Genomic DNA, 19,722 nt, shown 5'->3' with positions numbered 1-19,722 from the left:
TCGTCGTACTCTAGCAGGCTTAGTTAGTGTGTGTGGTGTCATGCAATGTAAGAAGATGTATCAGCAGTAAGACTAAGAAAGTTTCTCTCTCTGATCTCTCTTCAGTACCTGAGGATCTCTCGCTGGAAGAGAGGGATGAGCTGTCAAACATCCGGCGGAGGAAGAGAGAGCTGCTGGATGATATTGAGGTGGGTAGCCTTGAAGTTGCTGTGGCTCGGCTTAGTAGCTGGCAAAGCTTTGAGGAAAAGTGTTTTTCTGATATGCTCGTGTAGCTTGTATCATTTTCTCAGAATGTCTAATCCCTGTCTAGGTCTCTGTTCATTAGGTTGAATAATTTTCTCTGAATGAGCTTATTCCAAGATACCAATTATATTTCCTTTTCTTCCCCTCTCAGCGCTTGAAGTTTGAGATAGCTGAAGTCATGACTGAGATCGAGCAACTAACGTGTGTAGGAGAGAGGTGGGTGAACAGCCCATGGTCTCATTCACTGGTGCTTGCATTTGATTTTCACTGTTCTAACGAGAAGACTGAACAAGTATGTGTTGTGCAGTGATTTCAATCAGTCTTAGCTGGTGTACCATATCTAATGTCCTTACCCAAAATGTGACTGAACTATTTTATAATCTCATCTATCAGCCTGCTCAGTTTCCTATCATTAGTTGATTCAATCTGGCTCAATGTATACAGCACTAATGGGTCTGTCTGAACAGCTGAAGGTTGAAAAGGTACCTTTTTACATGTAAAGTAATGTTGATGTTTTTTAAGTTGGTTGGTTGTATAGAAGGTTATTCATGGTTTTTCTTCCATGTCATGTCTCACAGCAAAATTACACAGAGGAACAAACAGATTGCCATGGGGAGGAAGAAATTCAACATGGATCCTAAGAAGGTATTTTCAGGTTGAAATGTTTATGATCAGAGCCTCAGGATTCAGGGATGGCCACATCTTCAGTCTTTTATTTCAGCTCTGGGATAGCTTTTGGCGGGGTTGTGTCCAGTAATGTACCCCTGTGATATTAAAAYCTATGTTTATGATTGTACGTATGGCCCAGGCTTCTTTGATGGCCTCTTTTATTTCAGTCCTGGAATGGCTTTTCTGGGTGTTGTCTAGTAATGGACCCCTGTCATATACTGCTGCTCTGATAGAATCATTCACCAATGATTGAGATAAACAGTCCACTGTCTGTCCTCCATCTTGTGTTCCAGGGGATCCAGTTTCTCCTGGAAAACGACCTTCTGCAGCACACCCCAGAAGACATCTCTCAGTTCCTCTACAAGGGTGAGGGCCTGAACAAGACTGTCATCGGAGATTACTTAGGGGAGCGGTAAGCCATCCCATCTACAGTGGCTTGTGCAAGTATTCACCCCCTAGGCAGTTTTTCCTATTTTGTTGCCTTACAACCTGGAATTAAAATAGATTTTTGGGGGGTTTGTATCATTGGATTTATACATGCCACACAATATTTTTTTATTGTGAAACAAACAAGAAATAACACAAAAGAACTGAACTTGAGTGTGCATAACTATTCACCCCCCCAAAGTCAATACTTTGTAGAGCCACCTTTTGCAGCAATTACAGCTGCAAGTCTCTTGGGGTATGTCTCTAAGCTTGACACATCTAGCCACTGGGATTTTTTTTCTTCAAGGCAAAACTGCTCCAGCTCCTTCAAGTTGGACGGGTTCCGCTGGTGTAATGCAATCTTTAAGTCATACCACAGATTCTCAATTGCATTGAGGTCTGGGTTTTGACTAGGCCATTCCAAGACATTTAAATGTTTCCCCTTAAACCACTCGAGCCTCTCTGATTAATGCCCTCCTTGCCTGGTCCGTGAGTTTTGGTGGGCGGCCCTCTCTTGGCAGGTTTGTTGTGGTGCCATGTTCTTTCCATTTTTGAATAATGGATTTAATGGTGCTCTGTGGGATGTCCAAAGTTTCGGATATTTTTTTTATAACCCAACCCTGATCTGTACTTCTTCACAACTTTGTCCCTGACCTGTTTGGAGATTTCCTTGGTCTTCATAGTGCCCCTTGCTTAGTGGTGTGACAGACTCTGGGGCCTTTCAGAACAGGTGTGTGTGTGTGTGTNAGAAGACATCTCTCAGTTCCTCTACAAGGGTGAGGGCCTGAACAAGACTGTCATCGGAGATTACTTAGGGGAGCGGTAAGCCATCCCATCTACAGTGGCTTGTGCAAGTATTCACCCCCTAGGCAGTTTTTCCTATTTTGTTGCCTTACAACCTGGAATTAAAATAGATTTTTGGGGGGTTTGTATCATTGGATTTATACATGCCACACAATATTTTTTTATTGTGAAACAAACAAGAAATAACACAAAAGAACTGAACTTGAGTGTGCATAACTATTCACCCCCCCAAAGTCAATACTTTGTAGAGCCACCTTTTGCAGCAATTACAGCTGCAAGTCTCTTGGGGTATGTCTCTAAGCTTGACACATCTAGCCACTGGGATTTTTTTTCTTCAAGGCAAAACTGCTCCAGCTCCTTCAAGTTGGACGGGTTCCGCTGGTGTAATGCAATCTTTAAGTCATACCACAGATTCTCAATTGCATTGAGGTCTGGGTTTTGACTAGGCCATTCCAAGACATTTAAATGTTTCCCCTTAAACCACTCGAGCCTCTCTGATTAATGCCCTCCTTGCCTGGTCCGTGAGTTTTGGTGGGCGGCCCTCTCTTGGCAGGTTTGTTGTGGTGCCATGTTCTTTCCATTTTTGAATAATGGATTTAATGGTGCTCTGTGGGATGTCCAAAGTTTCGGATATTTTTTTTATAACCCAACCCTGATCTGTACTTCTTCACAACTTTGTCCCTGACCTGTTTGGAGATTTCCTTGGTCTTCATAGTGCCCCTTGCTTAGTGGTGTGACAGACTCTGGGGCCTTTCAGAACAGGTGTGTGTGTGTGTGTATATATACTGAGATCATGTGACGGATCATGTGGCACTTAGATTGCACACAGGTGGACTGTTTTGAACTAATTATGTGACTTCTGAAGGTAATTGGTTGCACCAGATCTTGTTAAGGGACATCAAAGCAAAGGGGGTGAATACATATGCACGCACCACTTTTCAGTTTTTATTTTTATTTTTTAAACAAAGTTTAAAAAAAATCACCAATTTGAACTATTTTGTGTATGTCCATTACATGAAAATCTATTTAAATTACAGGTTGTAATGCAACAAAATAGGAAAAACGCCAAGCCGGTGAATACTTTTGCAAGGCACTGTATCTGCCTAGTAGAGATACTGTTTTCTCTCCCTGTCATGCTTATAAAGCCGTGCTGCAGATTTATGTCCACCTCTTTATTAGTCCATTCGTTCCCTGATTCTGAGGCCATCTCCGCGGGTTATTATGGTCTGGATTTATTGATGAAAGTGGCCACCTGGTTCCCTCAGAATACAAATCACCTTGGCAACGATTTGTCGTGGGTGTCTCGCCACCCCACTGTGAACACCTGACTAGCCATAAAAAAATACTTAATTTCGCCATTTAACTCAGCGCAGAAACACACTCTCAGGTAAGAGGTCGGGGGCTGGCTTGGGACTAGAGATACAGCAGTTTATATGACTTAAAGACAACACTGCTGGCAGCTTCAGATGACTCACTACACGACCAAAAGTATGTGGACACCTGCTCATCGAACATCTCATTCCAAAATCATGGGCATTAATATGGAGTTGGTCCCCCCTTTGCTGCTACAACAGCATCCACTCTTCTGGGAAGGCTCTCCACTAGATGTTGGAACATTGCAGCGGGGACTTGTGATTATTCAGCCACAAGCATTAGTGAAGTGAGGCACTGATGTTAGGCGATTAGGCGTGGCTTGCAGTCAACGTTCCAATTCATCCCTAAGGTGTTCGATGGGGTTGAAGTTAGAGCTTTTTGCAGGACAGTGAAGTTCTTCCACACTGATCTCGACCTCGCTTTGTGCACGAGGGCATTGTCATGCTGTAGTGTTAAGGTTTCCCTTCACTGGAACTAAGGGGCCTAGCCCGAAACAACACGAAAAATAGCCCCAGAACGTTATTCCTCCTCCACCAAACTTTACAGTTGGCATTGTGCATTCGAGCATGTAGCGTTCTCCTTGCATCCGCCAAACCCAGTCTGTTCGTCTGTTGGCCTGCCAGATGGGGATGCGTGTTTCATCACTCCAGCGAACACGCTTCCACTGCTCCAGAGTCCAATGGCTGTGAGCTTTACGCCACTCCAGCCGACACTTGGCATTGCGCATGGCGCTTTCATGAAGCTCACAAACAGTTCTTGTGCTGACGTTGCTTCCAGAGGCAGTTTGGAACTCTGTAGTGAGTGCTGCAACTGAGGACAGGCTATTTTTATGCGCTACGCGCTTCAGCACTCGGCTGTCCCATTCTGTGTGCTTGTGTGGCCTACCACTTTGCGGCTTTGACCAACTGACTTATTGGAAAGGTGGCATGTTGAAAGTCACTGAGCTCTTCAGTGAGGCCATTCTACTGACAATGTTTGTCTATGGAAATTGCATGGCTGTGTGTTCGATTTTATACACCTGTCAGCAACGGGTGTGGCTGAAATAGCCGAATACACTAATTTCAAGGGGTGTCCACATACTCCGTCTGTCACATTGTAATTACAGATGTGTGAGAGAGATGAGCCCTTATGGAAGGTAACGGATTTTCACGTTTTGCACATGTAAAACCATGTGGTTTTGGAACATTTCACATGTGATCACATAATTTATCACGTGGATTAATGGTGATTCCCTGAACAGTGGATAGGATGTCACCGGAACATCACAAAATAGTCGCAGTATTGTGTGTAGATTGAGGGGGGGGGGGGAAACAATTCTAATCCATTTTAGAATAAGGCTGTAATGTAACAATGTGGAAAAAGCTCAAGGGGTCTGCAATACTTATCCGAATGCACTGTATTTGACACTTTACTATATGATTAACACTGTATGTTTATTTTATACAGTAACTATTATTCAACATGTCGTCACCTGGATTTGAAACCCACAACCTCTTGTGGCAGGCTGTACAATTTCACCTCTGGCCTCACTATGGCCATGGAAAGTCATCATCAGGGCATCGAATGGTGGTCGGCGTGAGAGAACTAAGGAAGGGCTCCGTCTCCCACCTATCCGAGCATACATGGATGACATGACTACACTGACCACCACTGCAGCATGCACCAGGCGGCTACTTGCAAAACTGCAGGATAACATCAAGTGGGCCCGGATGAAAATCAAGCCAAGCAAATCTCGAAGCTCTCCATAGTCAAGGGACAGCTTAAAGATGTGAGTTCTGCATTGGAGATGACCCGATACCAACAGTGTCTGAGCAACCATCAAGAGCCTGGGTAGATGGTACAACGAAAGCCTCCGAGATAAAGATCAAGTGCAGCAAGTAAGACAGGACATCGGCGACGGACTTGAGAACATCAACAAGACCCTACTGCCTGGAAGCTCAAGCTTTGTGCCTACAGTTTGGACTTCTCCCCCGGGTAATGTGGCCACTCACCGTCTATGAGGTCCCAATAACAACAGTGGAGAAGATGGAGCGAACCATTACCTTAACGTGAAAGAATAGGCTGGGTGTCCCACGATGCCTGAGTAACATCGGCCTCTATGGCAAAGGGTCCTTGAACTACCACTTACAAGTCTAACGGAGGAGTACAAGTGCTCTAAAGTAAGACTTCAGATGACATTGAAGGACTCCAAAGACCAGACCATTAGCAAGGCTGCACCTCCCCTACAAACTGGACGGAAATGGACATCATCCAAGGCTGTGCAGCAAGCAACATCAGCCCTGAGACACCAAGACATTGGGGAATATCCAGCATGGAAGAGGAGGCTTTGGCCTGGCAGCAAGCAAACCAACGTTCCATAAGGCAACAACATCTGAACGCAGGAAGCTGGTGGTCGAGGAGGTGCGCAGACAGGAGGAGACTGCAAGAAGTGCAAAGGCTGTCTCTCTTGCTAAACAAGGGCAATGGACGCGGTGGAAGGCCTGGAGAGGAGAAAGATCAACTGGAGTGAGCTTTGGCAAATGGAGGCAAGCAACATCAGCTTCATCATAAGAGCTGTTTATGATGTGCTTCCATCACCAAAAAAACCTACATCAATGATAGCGAGGACCCGACCTGCCCCCTCTGCCCAGCTCCAGCGACTCTCAGGCATATAAGTGACAGGTTGCAAGACCAGCCTCTCACAAGGCCGCTACACCTGTAGGCACAATCAGGTCCTCAAGAGCCTGGCTGCAGCACTTGAGACCAAGAGGAGTGCAACCAATTCATTACCTCCAAAAACAAGCAATCCCGTCAAAACAACAACATCATCCGGGAGGACAGAAAAGGCCCAAGCATCCTCCTACAAAGCCAGAAACTGGACACCTAGGCATGGCCCGGGACTGGAAGATGCTTGTCGATATTGGCCAGCAACTCATTTTTCCACCTGAGATTGCTTCTACCAACCTTAGGCCAGACATGGTACTCTGTCCCCTTCACGAAAGGCTGTGTACATCATAGAGCTCACAGTCCCGTGGGAAAACTCTGTTGAAGAGGCCTACGAGCGTAAGAAACTGCGTTACAGAGTTGGCAGCAGACGCAACTCAGCGTGGCTGGAATGCAAAAGTCTGGCCAGTTGAAGTGGATGCAGAGGATTCGTGGCTTCTTCCACCATCAGGTTGCTGAAAGAACCTGGATCCATGGACAGGCTCTGCGGCAGACCGTCAGAGCAGTTTCTCAAGCAGCTGAAAGAGGCAGCCAGTGGATCTGGATCAAACGGAAGGACCCTTGCTGGGCTATAATTTCATGACCCCCCCACCCCCACCTGAGAACCCAATTCAAATCCCTCCAACTTGAGGAGGCAGTATGATTGGTATGCGGTCAGCTGTAGGGCTGGCTCAGGGAAGAGGACGCCCCTGCCTTGCATAGTCCCGTGGGAAATCTTAATTGGGCATGGGACACAAGCTAAGGCTTGATCACCCTTTAGCTGGCCACCTTTGATGAGGGTGTTTAGTAATTAAAGGCCGAAACACCCACTGATTCGAAGGCACACTACTGAGGATGTGTCCCAAAATTGACATCTTAACCCAGTCTAAGAAATAAACCTCCCATGCCACTCTGTCAACATCACGGCAAATCTCATGTGAGTGCATACCATCTATTGGCACAATGGACAGTTTTTAACATCTCGTCCCGTGTTTTAWGATTCTTGGTTCACGGCATTCCAATACTTCTGCTATGCCACAATGTCTGTGTTAACTGATTTTCACCTGTATTCCTACACTTTGGACTTCAAAGAAACTCAGCGTTGTTGAAAATACTCTGAAGAAAAACTATATTTATCACAGTGATTCAGGAGTATCATTAAACCAGAATAATATGCCCCACCAACATTAGACAACTGTACAGAAAACCCTCAAATTGATTATATCAATTAAGTCAGGAAAACTGATAACTAAAATAGCAGTCAGATGGCACTCTGTTGCTCAGTGTAGAGATGTACTATAGGTCATGAATGTGTAGGGGACTTCTGAGAATGCTACAGACTTTGTGGTGCAGCAGAAAGATTAGCATACCCCAAATCCCAGGTGGGGTAATATTGAAAGTCATAATTTTAAATGTAATCATAATGTCATTAATTAAAGTTTTTTTTTTTACACAGCATTCCACTTCCCTTAACCCCCATACCATTTAATTTATTTCCTTACAAAAAAAAACACATGACAATGCTAATTAAATATAATCACATGTATTAAATTTAGTTTCACATGTGAGGACAATAACATGTTTTCACCTCACATTGAAGAATTGAAGATTCACATGTGAAACTGGATTTTCACACGTGAACATCGGACTCTGTTTTACATGTGAAAAATGTTAATTTTGCATCCCCAGGTTGTCAAATTTATTTCACGAGTTAACGTTTTCACGTGTAGTTTCACGTTATCACATGTTGCTTTTGCATGTTGTCATGTGAAACATGTGAATTTCAAATGTTTTTTCCGTAAGGGAGTGTGCGAGTCTGTCTTGAATGACACAATCAGATGGGGTCTGATCAATGTTTTAGTAATCTTGTCCTGATTTCCACGCTTTTCTTAACTCCTGTTGATACAATACAAGTTTACATTTTCTCAGATTAATGTTTTAAGTGAGATATTGACAAAATTCTGTAGTACATCAATAATAAAACTGTTTTTATTAGTATGATCGGTTTTTTAGAGATTGTTTCTTAGATATTTCTCTCTATTTACTTAACTTTGTTTGGTTGCCTTCTGAAGTTTGAGTGATTATATATATATATATATATATATATATACAGTGGGGAGAAGAAGTATTTGATACACTGCCGATTTTGCAGGTTTTCCTACTTACAAAGCATGTAGAGGTCTGTAATTTTTATCATAGGTACACTTCAACTGTGAGAGACGGAATCTAAAAAAATCTACAAAAATCCAGAAAATCACATTGTATGATTTTTAAGTAATTAATTTGCATTTTATTGCATGACATAAGTATTTGATCACCTACCAACCAGTAAGAATTCCGGCTCTCACAGACCTGTTAGTTTTTCTTTAAGAAGCTCTCCTGTTCTCCACTCATTACCTGTATTAACTGCACCTGTTTGAACTCGTTACCTGTATAAAAGACACCTGTACACACACTCATTCAAGCAGACTCCAGCCTCTCCACAATGGCCAAGACCAGAGAGCTGTGTAAGGACATCAGGGATAAAATTGTAGACCTGCACAAGGCTGGGATGGGCAACAGGACAATAGGCAAGCAGCTTGGTGAGAAGGCAACAACTGTTGGCGCAATTATTTAAAAAATGGAAGAAGTTCAAGATGACAGTCAATCACCCTCGGTCTGGGGCTCCATGCAAGATCTCACCTCGTGGGGCATCAATGATCATGAGGAAGGTGAGGGATCAGCCCAGAACTACACGGCAGGACTTAGTCAATGACCTGAAGAGAGCTGGGACCACAGTCTCAAAGAAAACCATTAGTAACACACTACGCCGTCATGAATTAAAATCCTGCAGCGCACGCAAGGTCCCCCTGCTCAAGCCAGCGCATGTCCAGGCCCATCTGAAGTTTGCCAATGACCATCTGGATGATCCAGAGGAGGAATGGGAGAAGGTCATGTGGTCTGATGAGACAAAAATAGAGCTTTTGGGTGTGAACTCCACTCGCCGTGTTTGGAGGAAGAAGAAGGATGAGTACAACCCCAAGAACACCGTGAAGCATGGAGGTGGAAACATTCTTCGGGGATGCTTTTCTGCAAAGGGGACAGGACGACTGCACCGTATTGAGGGGAGGATGGATGGGGCCATGTATCGCGAGATCTTGGCCAACAACCTCCTTCCCTCAGTAAGAGCATAGAGATGGGTCGTGGCTGGGTCTTCCAGCATGACAACGACCCAAACACACAGCCAGGGCAACTAAGGAGTGGCTCCGTAAGAAGCATCTCAAGGTCCTGGAGTGGCCTAGCCAGTCTCCAGACCTGAACCCAATAGAAAATCTTTGGAGGGAGGAAAGTCCGCTATTGGCCAGCGACAGCCCCGAAACCTGAAGGATCTGGAGAAAGGTCTTAGGAGGAGTGGGCCAAATCCCTGCTGATGTGGTGCAAACCTGGTCAAGAAACTGGAAACGTCAGATTCTGACCAATTTGCAACACCCAGAGTAGGTTCTGTAATTTGCAACACGCTCCCATTAAGACCCTCACGTCTCAAGCCTATTTCTGCTTGTCTGTTGAATCAATATACTTATGGCATGCAATAAAATGCTAAATACATTACTTAAATCATACAATTGGTGATTATTCTGGATTTTAACCTCTACATGCTTTGTAAGTAGGAAACACTGCCCGATTTTGCAGGTTATTCAAATACTTCTTCTCCCCACTGTGTTATGATATATTATATAATATATACAACACAATGAGGTTCAAGGCTCGAACCCAAATTCAAGTGGATGTTACATAAACAACATCAGAGGACCCACAGGGCCACATAGCTTTCAAAGGTATGTTGACTTTCTCTCACAAACTCCCCTTTGGCGCTGCATACAAATCATCTCTCACAGAAGGCTCTGTGTCTGGATTCTGTTCTTGTTTTTCATCAAATCATAATGCACCCTGGACCATGCAGCTCCCTCGAGGTATCGGGTCATCAGGGCAGCCTTTCGAGAGGCCATGTCAGTGGCAATCGAGTATCGGGATCCATTCAGTAGGCCAGCACCTCGAGGTATCGGGATCCATTTCAGTAGGCCAGCACCTCGAGGTATCGGGATCCATTTCAGTAGGCCAGCACCTCGCGGTATCGGGATCCATTTCAGTAGGCCAGATATTAGATTGCTTCCAGACTCCTGCAGCGCTGCTTTGTATGTCAATGAAGGCAGACATATATGTCTGGGTCAATGAAGGCAGACATATGTCTGGGTCAATGAAGGCAGACATATGTCTGGGTCAATGAAGGCAGACATATGTCTGGAATTCAAAGGAAAAAGCATCTGCTTGGACAAAAGAACATTCACAGTGGAAATATTGTTTTCCCCTTCTGGGCTCAACCTGTGTGTGCAACTATTCCATCTCTTCTCCAGGACACGTTTTATATTCCCTTGATAATATTCCCATTCCTTGCTCTGGAAAAATGCCTTGAGGAAAAAGCATTTCCTGATGGGATTACATGTCCTTGTSTCCCCAGAGATGAGTTTAACCTCGATGTACTACAGGCATTCGTAGAGCTTCATGAGTTTGCTGACCTCAACCTCGTCCAGGCCTTAAGGTGAGCTATGTGTTTCTCTCATCTAACAGGGAACAAACTGAACAAAACTGGCTTTATAAGGAACTGATGGAGACGTTTATACTTCTATATGGTACACACACAATACTGATATTGAAAAATGTGTTCAATGAGGTGCTAAGTGTCAATGTTTCTGCTCTGTCTGTTGCAGGCAGTTCCTGTGGAGTTTTCGTCTACCTGGTGAGGCTCAGAAAATTGACCGGATGATGGAGGCGTTTGCCTCGCGGTACTGCGGCTGTAACCCTGGGGTGTTCCAGTCAACAGGTCTGATCCTCAGCATTCAACACTGTCTACCTCCCAAATGGTACTTTTGACCAGGGCCCATAGTCGTATACTATATAGGAAATAGGGTGCCATTTTGGACTTACAGATAGTGAATGTCTGTTCACTGTTTTACATTAGTTCATATGTGTTTTAATGTAGCAGAGTTTTGACTGCTGTGGGTCAGTCACCCTCAGCCATGTTATTCAAATTAGCCCTGGTCAAATGTAGTGCACTGTATAGGGTGCCATTTGGGACTTACAGATGGTGAATGTCCGCTCACTGTTTTAGGTTAGTTCATATGTGTTTTAGTGTAGCAGCGTTTTGAACACCGTGGGTCTATGACACCCTCAGCCTTGTTATTCAATTATCACTAATGAATACTTCCTGATATTGATTGGAGACAATTGCCATCTGTCCTGGGTCAAAAGTTCACATGTGGACTGAACAACAAGTATTTAGCCACTAGAACATCCGTCCAGGCGGCCATGTAAGCAAAAAGATATATGAAATACACCAGCATTGGATGAGACTACTGTAGCGCTGTTAGAGAGGGGGAAAGACTTTTGTTGTGGCGTCAGGCAGGTATTTACACTGCTGATATGAAAGGAGTAGGAGAGTACTGCTACCAAACACACATCAGCAGAAGAGACTGCCTAGAGTGTAGTCTGTTGGCCAGTGGAGAGGAAGGATAAGACACACCATATAACCACTAGTCACAGCACGGGTAACCCAACCAATAATAATGATTAGAGCAATTAGAGGCAACAGATATTAAAGAACCCAGTCATCAACATTATAAGATTTGCAATATCCGTATTCATTTCCAGAGGGGGGGGGGGAGTGTGTGTGAGTGTTGAATAGCGGGAACCTGGTTACTGAGATTTACTGCCCAAAACCACTACCTTTTCCCGGGATAAGTAACTGCGAGAAACCGGTAAATGATTTATATGAACAGTATGGTGTGAAATGGAACTGTTCAATTATAGCCTATGCAATGTCTAAATCTGACTTCTCTACAGCCTCTACATGATGAACCAATGCTCAGGGTGTGGACAGACGGCCCATCTCAGTATAGAGCGCAGTTCACCATGCATGTAGACCTATCATCTCATCATGGTCACTTTTTTTCTTGTGACATGAAGGCCTACATTTGTTGCAGCATAGCCTATGCTACAGTAATATAAAGACCCAATGTGCGTCTAATTTACCCATCTCCATCTGGATTTTTTTATTGGCGCTGCAGAGTTTTTAAAACATCCTATCACTTGAATATCGTTGCTTTAAAGCGGTGCATGTGTGAGCAGTCTCTCTCTCACCATCAACTCTAGATTTCCTAGACTGCAGTGAATGTATTACCTGAGGATTAGCCTTATTACAGTGCGTTGAAAAAATATTCATCCCCCTTGGTATTTTTTCTATTTTGTTGCATTACAACCTGTAAGTTAAGTGGATTTTTATTTGGATTTCATGTKATGGACACACACCAAATAATCAATTGGTAAAGTGAAATTGAAAAATTACTTGTTTATTAAAAAATAAATAATTTAAAACTGAAAACTGGTGTGTGCATATGTATTCACCCCCTTTGCTATGAAGCCCCTAAATAAGATCTGGTGCAACCAATTACCTTCAGGTGTCACATAGTTAGTTAGATTGCACACAGGTGGACTTTATTTAAGTGTCACATGATCTCAGTGTGTGTGTGTGTGTGTATATATATATAGAGTATCTATTATATGACTTTGTCACATATCTATGAGTGTAGAGATAGTAATATATATTATATATATATATATTAATTATAATATATATATACTGCCTCCAAAAAATAAAGGGAACACTTAAACAACACAATGTAACTCCAAGTCAATCACACTTCTGTGAATCAAACTGTCCACTTAGGAAGCAACACTGATTGACAATAAATTTCACATGTGTTTGCAAATGGAATAGACAAAGGTGGAATTATAGGCAATTAGCAAGACACCCCCTAAAGGAGTGATTCTGCAGGTGGTGTTTTCAGTTTGTGTTTTTTGTTTTGTTGTTTCACAATAAATATTTTGCATCTTCAAAGTGCTAGGCATGTTATGTAATAAATGATAAACCCCCCAAAAATTTAATTCCAGGTTGTAAGGCAACAAAATAGGAAAAATGCCAAGGGGTGAATACTTTCGCAAGCCACTGTATGCATAACACATCATTAATTAGCTAAATATAAGTTTCTAACCTCTGTCTCTTGCGCAATACACAAGCACCTGTGCCGCTGGCCGCTCTTTTGACTAGAATAGCTTGCTGGACATTCTATTTTTTTGCATTTCTTTTACCAATAGACTTGGAAGAGGGACGCAAGCTCTTTTTTTCTGATTGTTAAATGCAGCAGCCAATAACTCACGGGCATCAAAAAGAGGACTATGGCACTCTTCATTTAATTAATGAAAAAAACTTTATTTGTATGGCATGTTCAATGTAAACAGAGATGAATAACTCTGCATGTTTTGGCTGCATGATCTTCATCAGGGGAGAACTCGTTTGAAGAGGGTGGTGGTAGGTTTACAGCATTTATTTATTCAACAGAACCATTCATCTTTGAAGAGAAGTTGAAGTCTATTGCATTAATTCTATGCCTATATTATTCAAGGATGACATTTAGAATGAGGAAGTTAAGGACACGAAACATTTCATTTAACTGTTGGAAGGAATGAAGCAACAATAGAAAGATAGGCTAATAACATTAGGATAATATTATGAAGTGTGTGTGTGTGTCAGATATATATATATAACAAACACACACACACACACACACACACACACACACACACACAAAGTTGAAGTCGGAAGTTTACATATACTTAGGTTGGAGTCATTAACTTGTTTTTCAACCACTCCACAATGTCTTGTTAACAAACTATAGTTTTGGCCAAGTCGGTTTAGGACATCTACTTTGTGCATGACAAGTAATTTTTCCAACAATTGTTTACAGACAGATTATTCTCACTTATAATTCACTGGATCACAATTCCAGTGGGTCAGAAGTTTACAATACATAAGTTGACTATGCCTCTTAAACAGCTTGGAAAATTCCAGAAATGTATGTCATGCCTTTAGAAGCTTCTGACGGGGCAATTGACTTCATTTGACGTCAATTGAGGTGTACCTGTGATATATTTCAAGGCCTACCTTCAAACGCATGCCTCTTTTGCTTGACATCATGGGAAAATAAATCAGCCAAGACCTCAGAAAAAATATTGTAGACCTCCACAAGTCTGGTTCATCCTTGGGAAGCAATTTCCAAACGCCTGAAGGTACCCAGTTCATCTGTACAAACAATAGTACGCAAGTATAAACACCATGGACCATGCAGCCGTCATACCGCTCAGGAAGGAGATGTGTTCGTCTCCTAAGATGAAACACGTCACTTAGGTGCAGAAAAGTGCATCAATTCTCAGACACAGCAACAGGACCTTGTGAAGATGCTGGAGGAAACGCGGTCACAAAGTCTACTTATCCACAGTAAAACAAGGGAAAAGGGGGAGGCTTGCAAGCTGAAGAACACCATCCCAAACCGTGAAGCACAGGGGTGGGATTACAGTTGTGGGGGTGCTTTGCTGCGGAGGGACTGGTGCACTTCACAAAATAAATGGCATCATGAGGAAGGAAAATGAGAATTATATTGAAGCAACATCTCAGACACTTCAGTCAGGAAGTTAAGCTTGGTCCGCAAATGGTCATCTATATCCACAGTAAAACAAGTCCTATATCGACATAACCTGAAAGGCCGTCAGCAAGGAAGAAGCCACTGCTCCAAAACCGCGCATAAAAAGCCAGACTACGGTTTGCAACTGCACATGGGCGCACAAAGATTGTAATTTTTTGGAGAAATGTCTTTGGCTCTGATGAAACAAAATAGAACTGTTTAGGCCATAATGACCATTATGTTTGGAGGAAAAGGGGGGAGCTTGCAAGCCGAAGAACAAATCCAACCGTGATGCACGGGGGGTGAGCATCTGTTGTGGGGTGTCTTTGCTGCAGGAGGGACTGGTGCATTTCACAAAATAATTTTCTTCCTCATGATGCCATTTATGTGGATATATTGAAGCAACATCTCAAGCATCAGTCAGGAAGTTAAAGCTTGGTCTCAAATGGGTCTTCCCAAATGGACAATGACCCAAGCATAACTTCCAAAGTTGTGGAAGATGTTTAAGGACAATAAAGTCAAGGTATTGGAGTGGCCATTACAAGGCCCTGACCTAATCCTATAGAAACTGTGTGGGTAGAACGGAAAAAGCTTGTGTGAGCAAGGAGGCCTAAAAACCTGACTCAGTTACAGCAGCTCTCAGGAGAATGAGCCAAATTCCACCGAACTTATTGTGGGAGCTTGTGAAGTCTAATCAAATCAAATCAGTTTATTTTATATAGCCCTTCGTACAATCAGCTGATATCTCAAAGTGCTGTACAGGAACCCAGCCTAAACCCCAAACAGCAAGCAATGCCGGTGTAGAAGCACGTGGCTAGGAAAACTTCCTAGAAAGGCCAAAACCTAGGAAGAAACCTAGAGAGGAACCAGGCTATGAGGGTGGCCATCCTCTTCTGGCTGTGCCGGGTGAGATTATAACAGAACATGGCCAAAGATGTTCAAAAATGTTCATAAATGACAAAGCATGGTCAAATAATAATCAGGAATAAATGTCATTGGCTTTTCATAGCGATCATTGCGAGTTGAAACAGCAGGTCTGGGAAGGTAGGGGTTCCATAACCGCAGGCAGAACAGTTGAAACTGGAACAGCAGCAAGGCCAGGTGGACTGGGGACAGCAAGGAGTCATTCATGCCCGGTAGTCTACCCGAAACGTTTGACCCAAGTTAAACATTTAAAGGCAATGCTCAAATACTAATTGAATGTATGTTATCTTCTGACCCACTGGGAATGGATGAGAAGAATAAAAGCTGAAATAAATAATATCTCTCTACTATTATTCTGACATTTCACATTCTAAAAATAAAATGGTGATCCTAACTGACCTAAGACGGAATTCTTACTAGGCATAATGTCAGGAATTGGTGAAAACTGAGTTTAAATGTATTTGGCTAAGGTGTATGTAAACTCCGACTCAACTGGTGTGTGTAATACACACACACACACACACAACACACACACACACACACACAGATTGAAGTCGGAAGTTTACATACACCTTAGCCAATGCATTTAAACTCAGTTTTGCACAATTCCTGACATTTAATCCTAGTAAAAATTCCGTTATATAATTCACATACACACACACACACACACACACACACACAACACACACACACATACAGATTCTCAGCAAAAAAAGAAACGTCCCTTTTTCAGGACCCTGTCTTTGAAAGATAATTTGTAAAAATCCAAGTAACTTCACAGATCTTCATTGTAAAGGGTTTAAACACTGTTTTCCCATGCTTGTTCAATGAACCATAAACAATTAATGAACATTCACCTGTGTGGTGGAAGAGTGGCGTTGTTACCCCACTCTTCCACCAAGGCACCTGCAAGTTCCCGGACATTTCTGGTTGGAATTGCCCTGGCCCTCACCCTCCGATCCAACAGGTCCCAGACGTGCTCAATGGGATTGAGAGCCGGGCACTTCGCTGGCCATGGCAGAACACTGACATTCCTGTCTTGCAGGAAATCATGCACAGGAACGAGCAGTATGGCTTGTGGCATTGTCATGCTGGAGGGTCATGTCAGAATGAACCTGCAGGAAGGGTACCACATGAGGGAGGAGGTTGTCTTCCCTGTAACGCACAGCGTTGAGATTGCCTGCAATGACAACAAGCTCAGTCCGATGATGCTGTGACACACCGCCCCAGACCATGACGGACCCTCCACCTCCAAATCGATCCCGCTCCAGAGTACAGGCCTTGGTGTAACGCTCATTCCTTTGACAATAAACGCAAATCAGACCCCTGGTGAGACAAAACCGCGACTTGTCAGTGAAGAGCACAGAGCAGAGTCCTGTCCACGGTCCAGCGACAGTGGGTTTGTTGCCGGTGATGTCTGGTGAGGACCTGCCTTACAACAGGCCTACAAGCCCTCAGTCCGGCCTCTCTCAGCCTATTGCGGACAGTCTGTGCACTGATGGAGGGATTGTGCGTTCCTGGTGTAACTCGGGCAGTTGTTGTTGCCATCCTGTACCTGTCCCGCAGGTGTGATGTTCGGATGTACCGATTCTGTGCAGGTGTTACACGTAGTCCTCACAGTGGCAGACCATCAGCTGTCCGTCCTGTCTCCCTGTAGCGCTGTCTTGGGCGTCTCACAGTATGGACATTGCAATTTATTTCCCTGGCCACAGCTGCAGTCCTCATGCCTCCTTGCAGCATGCCAAAGGCATGTTCACGCAGATGATCAGGGACCGTGGTTCATCTTTTGGTGTTTTCCAGAGTCAGTAGAAAGGCCTCTTTATTGTCCTTACTGTGACTAATTGCCTACCTTCTGTAAGCTGTTAGTGTCTTAACGACCGTTCCACAGGTGCATGTTCATTAATTGTTTATGGTTCATTGAACAGGCATGGGAAACTGTGTTTAAACCCTTTACAATGAAGATCTGTGAAGTTATTTAGATTATCTTTGAAAGACAGTGTCTGAAAAAAGGGACGTTTTGTTTTTGTTGCTGAGTTTATATGCGTCAGTCTACTAATTATACAAATGGGCACTATTATATTTCAAAATTGAAATCAAATCCGCTAGCCTATACTTGTAACTTTGTAGGCCGCATGTGCTGCACCAAAATCACGTTCTCTTCTGCTTTATCATGATTGGAATGTGTTTAATTCCAGTCCATATAATACAGTACAGTAATACAGTTCACACTCAAAGATTAGCCAACTGGATGTAGTTTCATTTAGTTACCCAACAGAGCATATAGTTAGCTATATCAATGGGCGTTTGTATTTCTGTCGCGCGTAATGTGCAGTAGCCTATAGCATATATGTATTGGATAACAGCACAATCATTTGGGCTTATTAAATGTTGTTAATGTAGGGCTCCTCAGCCTGAGGTAGTATCAGGTTTGTTAATGTAGGGCTCCTCAGCCTGAGGTAGTATCAGGTTTGTTAATGTAGGCTCCTCACCTGAGGTAGTATCAGGTTTGTTAATGTAGGGCTCCTCAGCCTGAGGTAGTATCAGGTTGTTAATGTAGGGCTCCTCAGCCTGAGGTAGTATCAGGTTGTTTAATGTAGGGCTCCTCAGCTGAGAGTATCAGGTTGTTAATGTAGGCTCTCAGCCTGAGGTAGTATCAGGTTTGAATGTAGGGTCCTCAGCCTGAGGTAGTATCAGGTTTGTTAATGTAGGGCTCCTCAGCCGAGTAGTATCAGGTTTGTTAATGTAGGCTCCTCAGCCTGAGTACGTATCAGGTTTGTTAATGTAGGGCTCCTCAGCCTGAGGTAGTATCAGGTTTGTTAATGTAGGGCTCCTCAGCCTGAGGTAGTATCAGGCTTGAATGTTCATGCTGATCAAAGCTCTGATCAAATCCAGACACAGTATTTAAATGCTTTTGAATCACGCAGTGGAGGCTACTGAGGGGAGGACGGCTCATTAGAATGGCTTGAACGGAGCAAATAGAATGGCATCAAACACAAGGAAACCATGTGTTTGATACCATTCCACCTATTCCACTCCAGCCATTACTACAAGCCCGTCCTCCCCAATTAAGGTGCCACCAACCTCCTGTGTTTGAATGATGCTTCCAGTTTTGGCGGGAAATGCCAGGTTTCCTGGGGGGGAAATTATTTATTCTCGGGATGGAACACTTCTAAAATACCGGGAAAATAGTGTGTGTGTGTGTAGACAAAAAATAACTTAATGTCCCAAGTCTCCTAGGCCAAATTACAATAGTCCCACAAAAAAACAACCCAGTTCAATCAATAATCCAAAAATAATGCACACTCCCCTGAACACATGTCAAAAATACATACTGCAGGGCAATAATTGTCCAGCGGCACTGAACATCAAAGGGCACGTAGCGCTAGAAGAGCGAGTCGGCTTCAGTGTAAAGCCAGAGAGGGAAAAGGAAACCATCGCCCTCGCATGCTATCTGTTTTAGCGGTTGACTTCCGGCTTGGAGTTGAACTCGTCTGTCTGTCCAATACACACGTTTGTTTGACAAATCAAAGTTTATTTGTCACGTGCGCCAAATACAACAGGTATTACAGTGAAATGCTTACTTACAAGCGCTAACCAATAGTGCAAAAAAGGTATTAGGTGAACAATAGGTAGGTAAAGAAATAAAACGACAGTTAAAAAGACAGGCTATATACAGTAGCGAGGCTACATACAGACACCGGTTAGTCAGGCTGATTGAGGTAGTATGTACATGTAGATATGGTTAAAGTGACTATGCATATATGATGAACAGAGAGTAGCAGTGGCGTAAAAGAGGGGTTGGTGGGTGGGACACAAAGCAGATAGCCCGGTTAGCCAATGTGCGGGAGCACTGGTTGGTCGGTCCAATTGAGGTAGTATGTACATGAATGTATAGTTAAAGTGACAATGCATATATGATAAACAGAGAGTAGCAGCAGCGTAAGAAGAGGGGTTGGGGGGGGCACACAATGCAAATAGTCCGGGTAGCCATTTGATTACCTGTTCAGGAGTCTTGAAGCTCTCAACCTGCTCCACTACAGCCCTGTCG

At 43.4% G+C, this 19,722-nt stretch overlaps 1 protein-coding gene across 2 annotated transcripts in view; it reads left to right on the top strand.

Moving 5' to 3' along the window:
* Positions 1–19,722, top strand: part of LOC111977409 (cytohesin-3) — a 54,680-nt gene that overhangs the window by 12,475 nt on the left and 22,483 nt on the right. The window contains exons 2-7 of one of the 2 annotated variants that reach the window (XM_024006812.2): positions 106–188; positions 395–459; positions 822–888; positions 1,206–1,324; positions 10,694–10,774; positions 10,944–11,056. In XM_024006812.2, coding sequence (XP_023862580.1) covers positions 106–188; positions 395–459; positions 822–888; positions 1,206–1,324; positions 10,694–10,774; positions 10,944–11,056 — 528 coding nt within the window. Of the gene's footprint in view, positions 1–105; positions 189–394; positions 460–821; positions 889–1,205; positions 1,325–2,091; positions 2,161–10,693; positions 10,775–10,943; positions 11,057–19,722 lie in introns of those variants that run through there. The other variant, XM_024006815.3, reaches the window with a different exon arrangement.

The sequence above is a fragment of the Salvelinus sp. IW2-2015 genome, linkage group LG18 (assembly GCF_002910315.2).
Source record: "Salvelinus sp. IW2-2015 linkage group LG18, ASM291031v2, whole genome shotgun sequence".
Classification (NCBI taxonomy): Eukaryota; Metazoa; Chordata; class Actinopteri; order Salmoniformes; family Salmonidae; genus Salvelinus; species Salvelinus sp. IW2-2015.
This window is presented reverse-complemented; position numbering and strand designations above follow the sequence as displayed.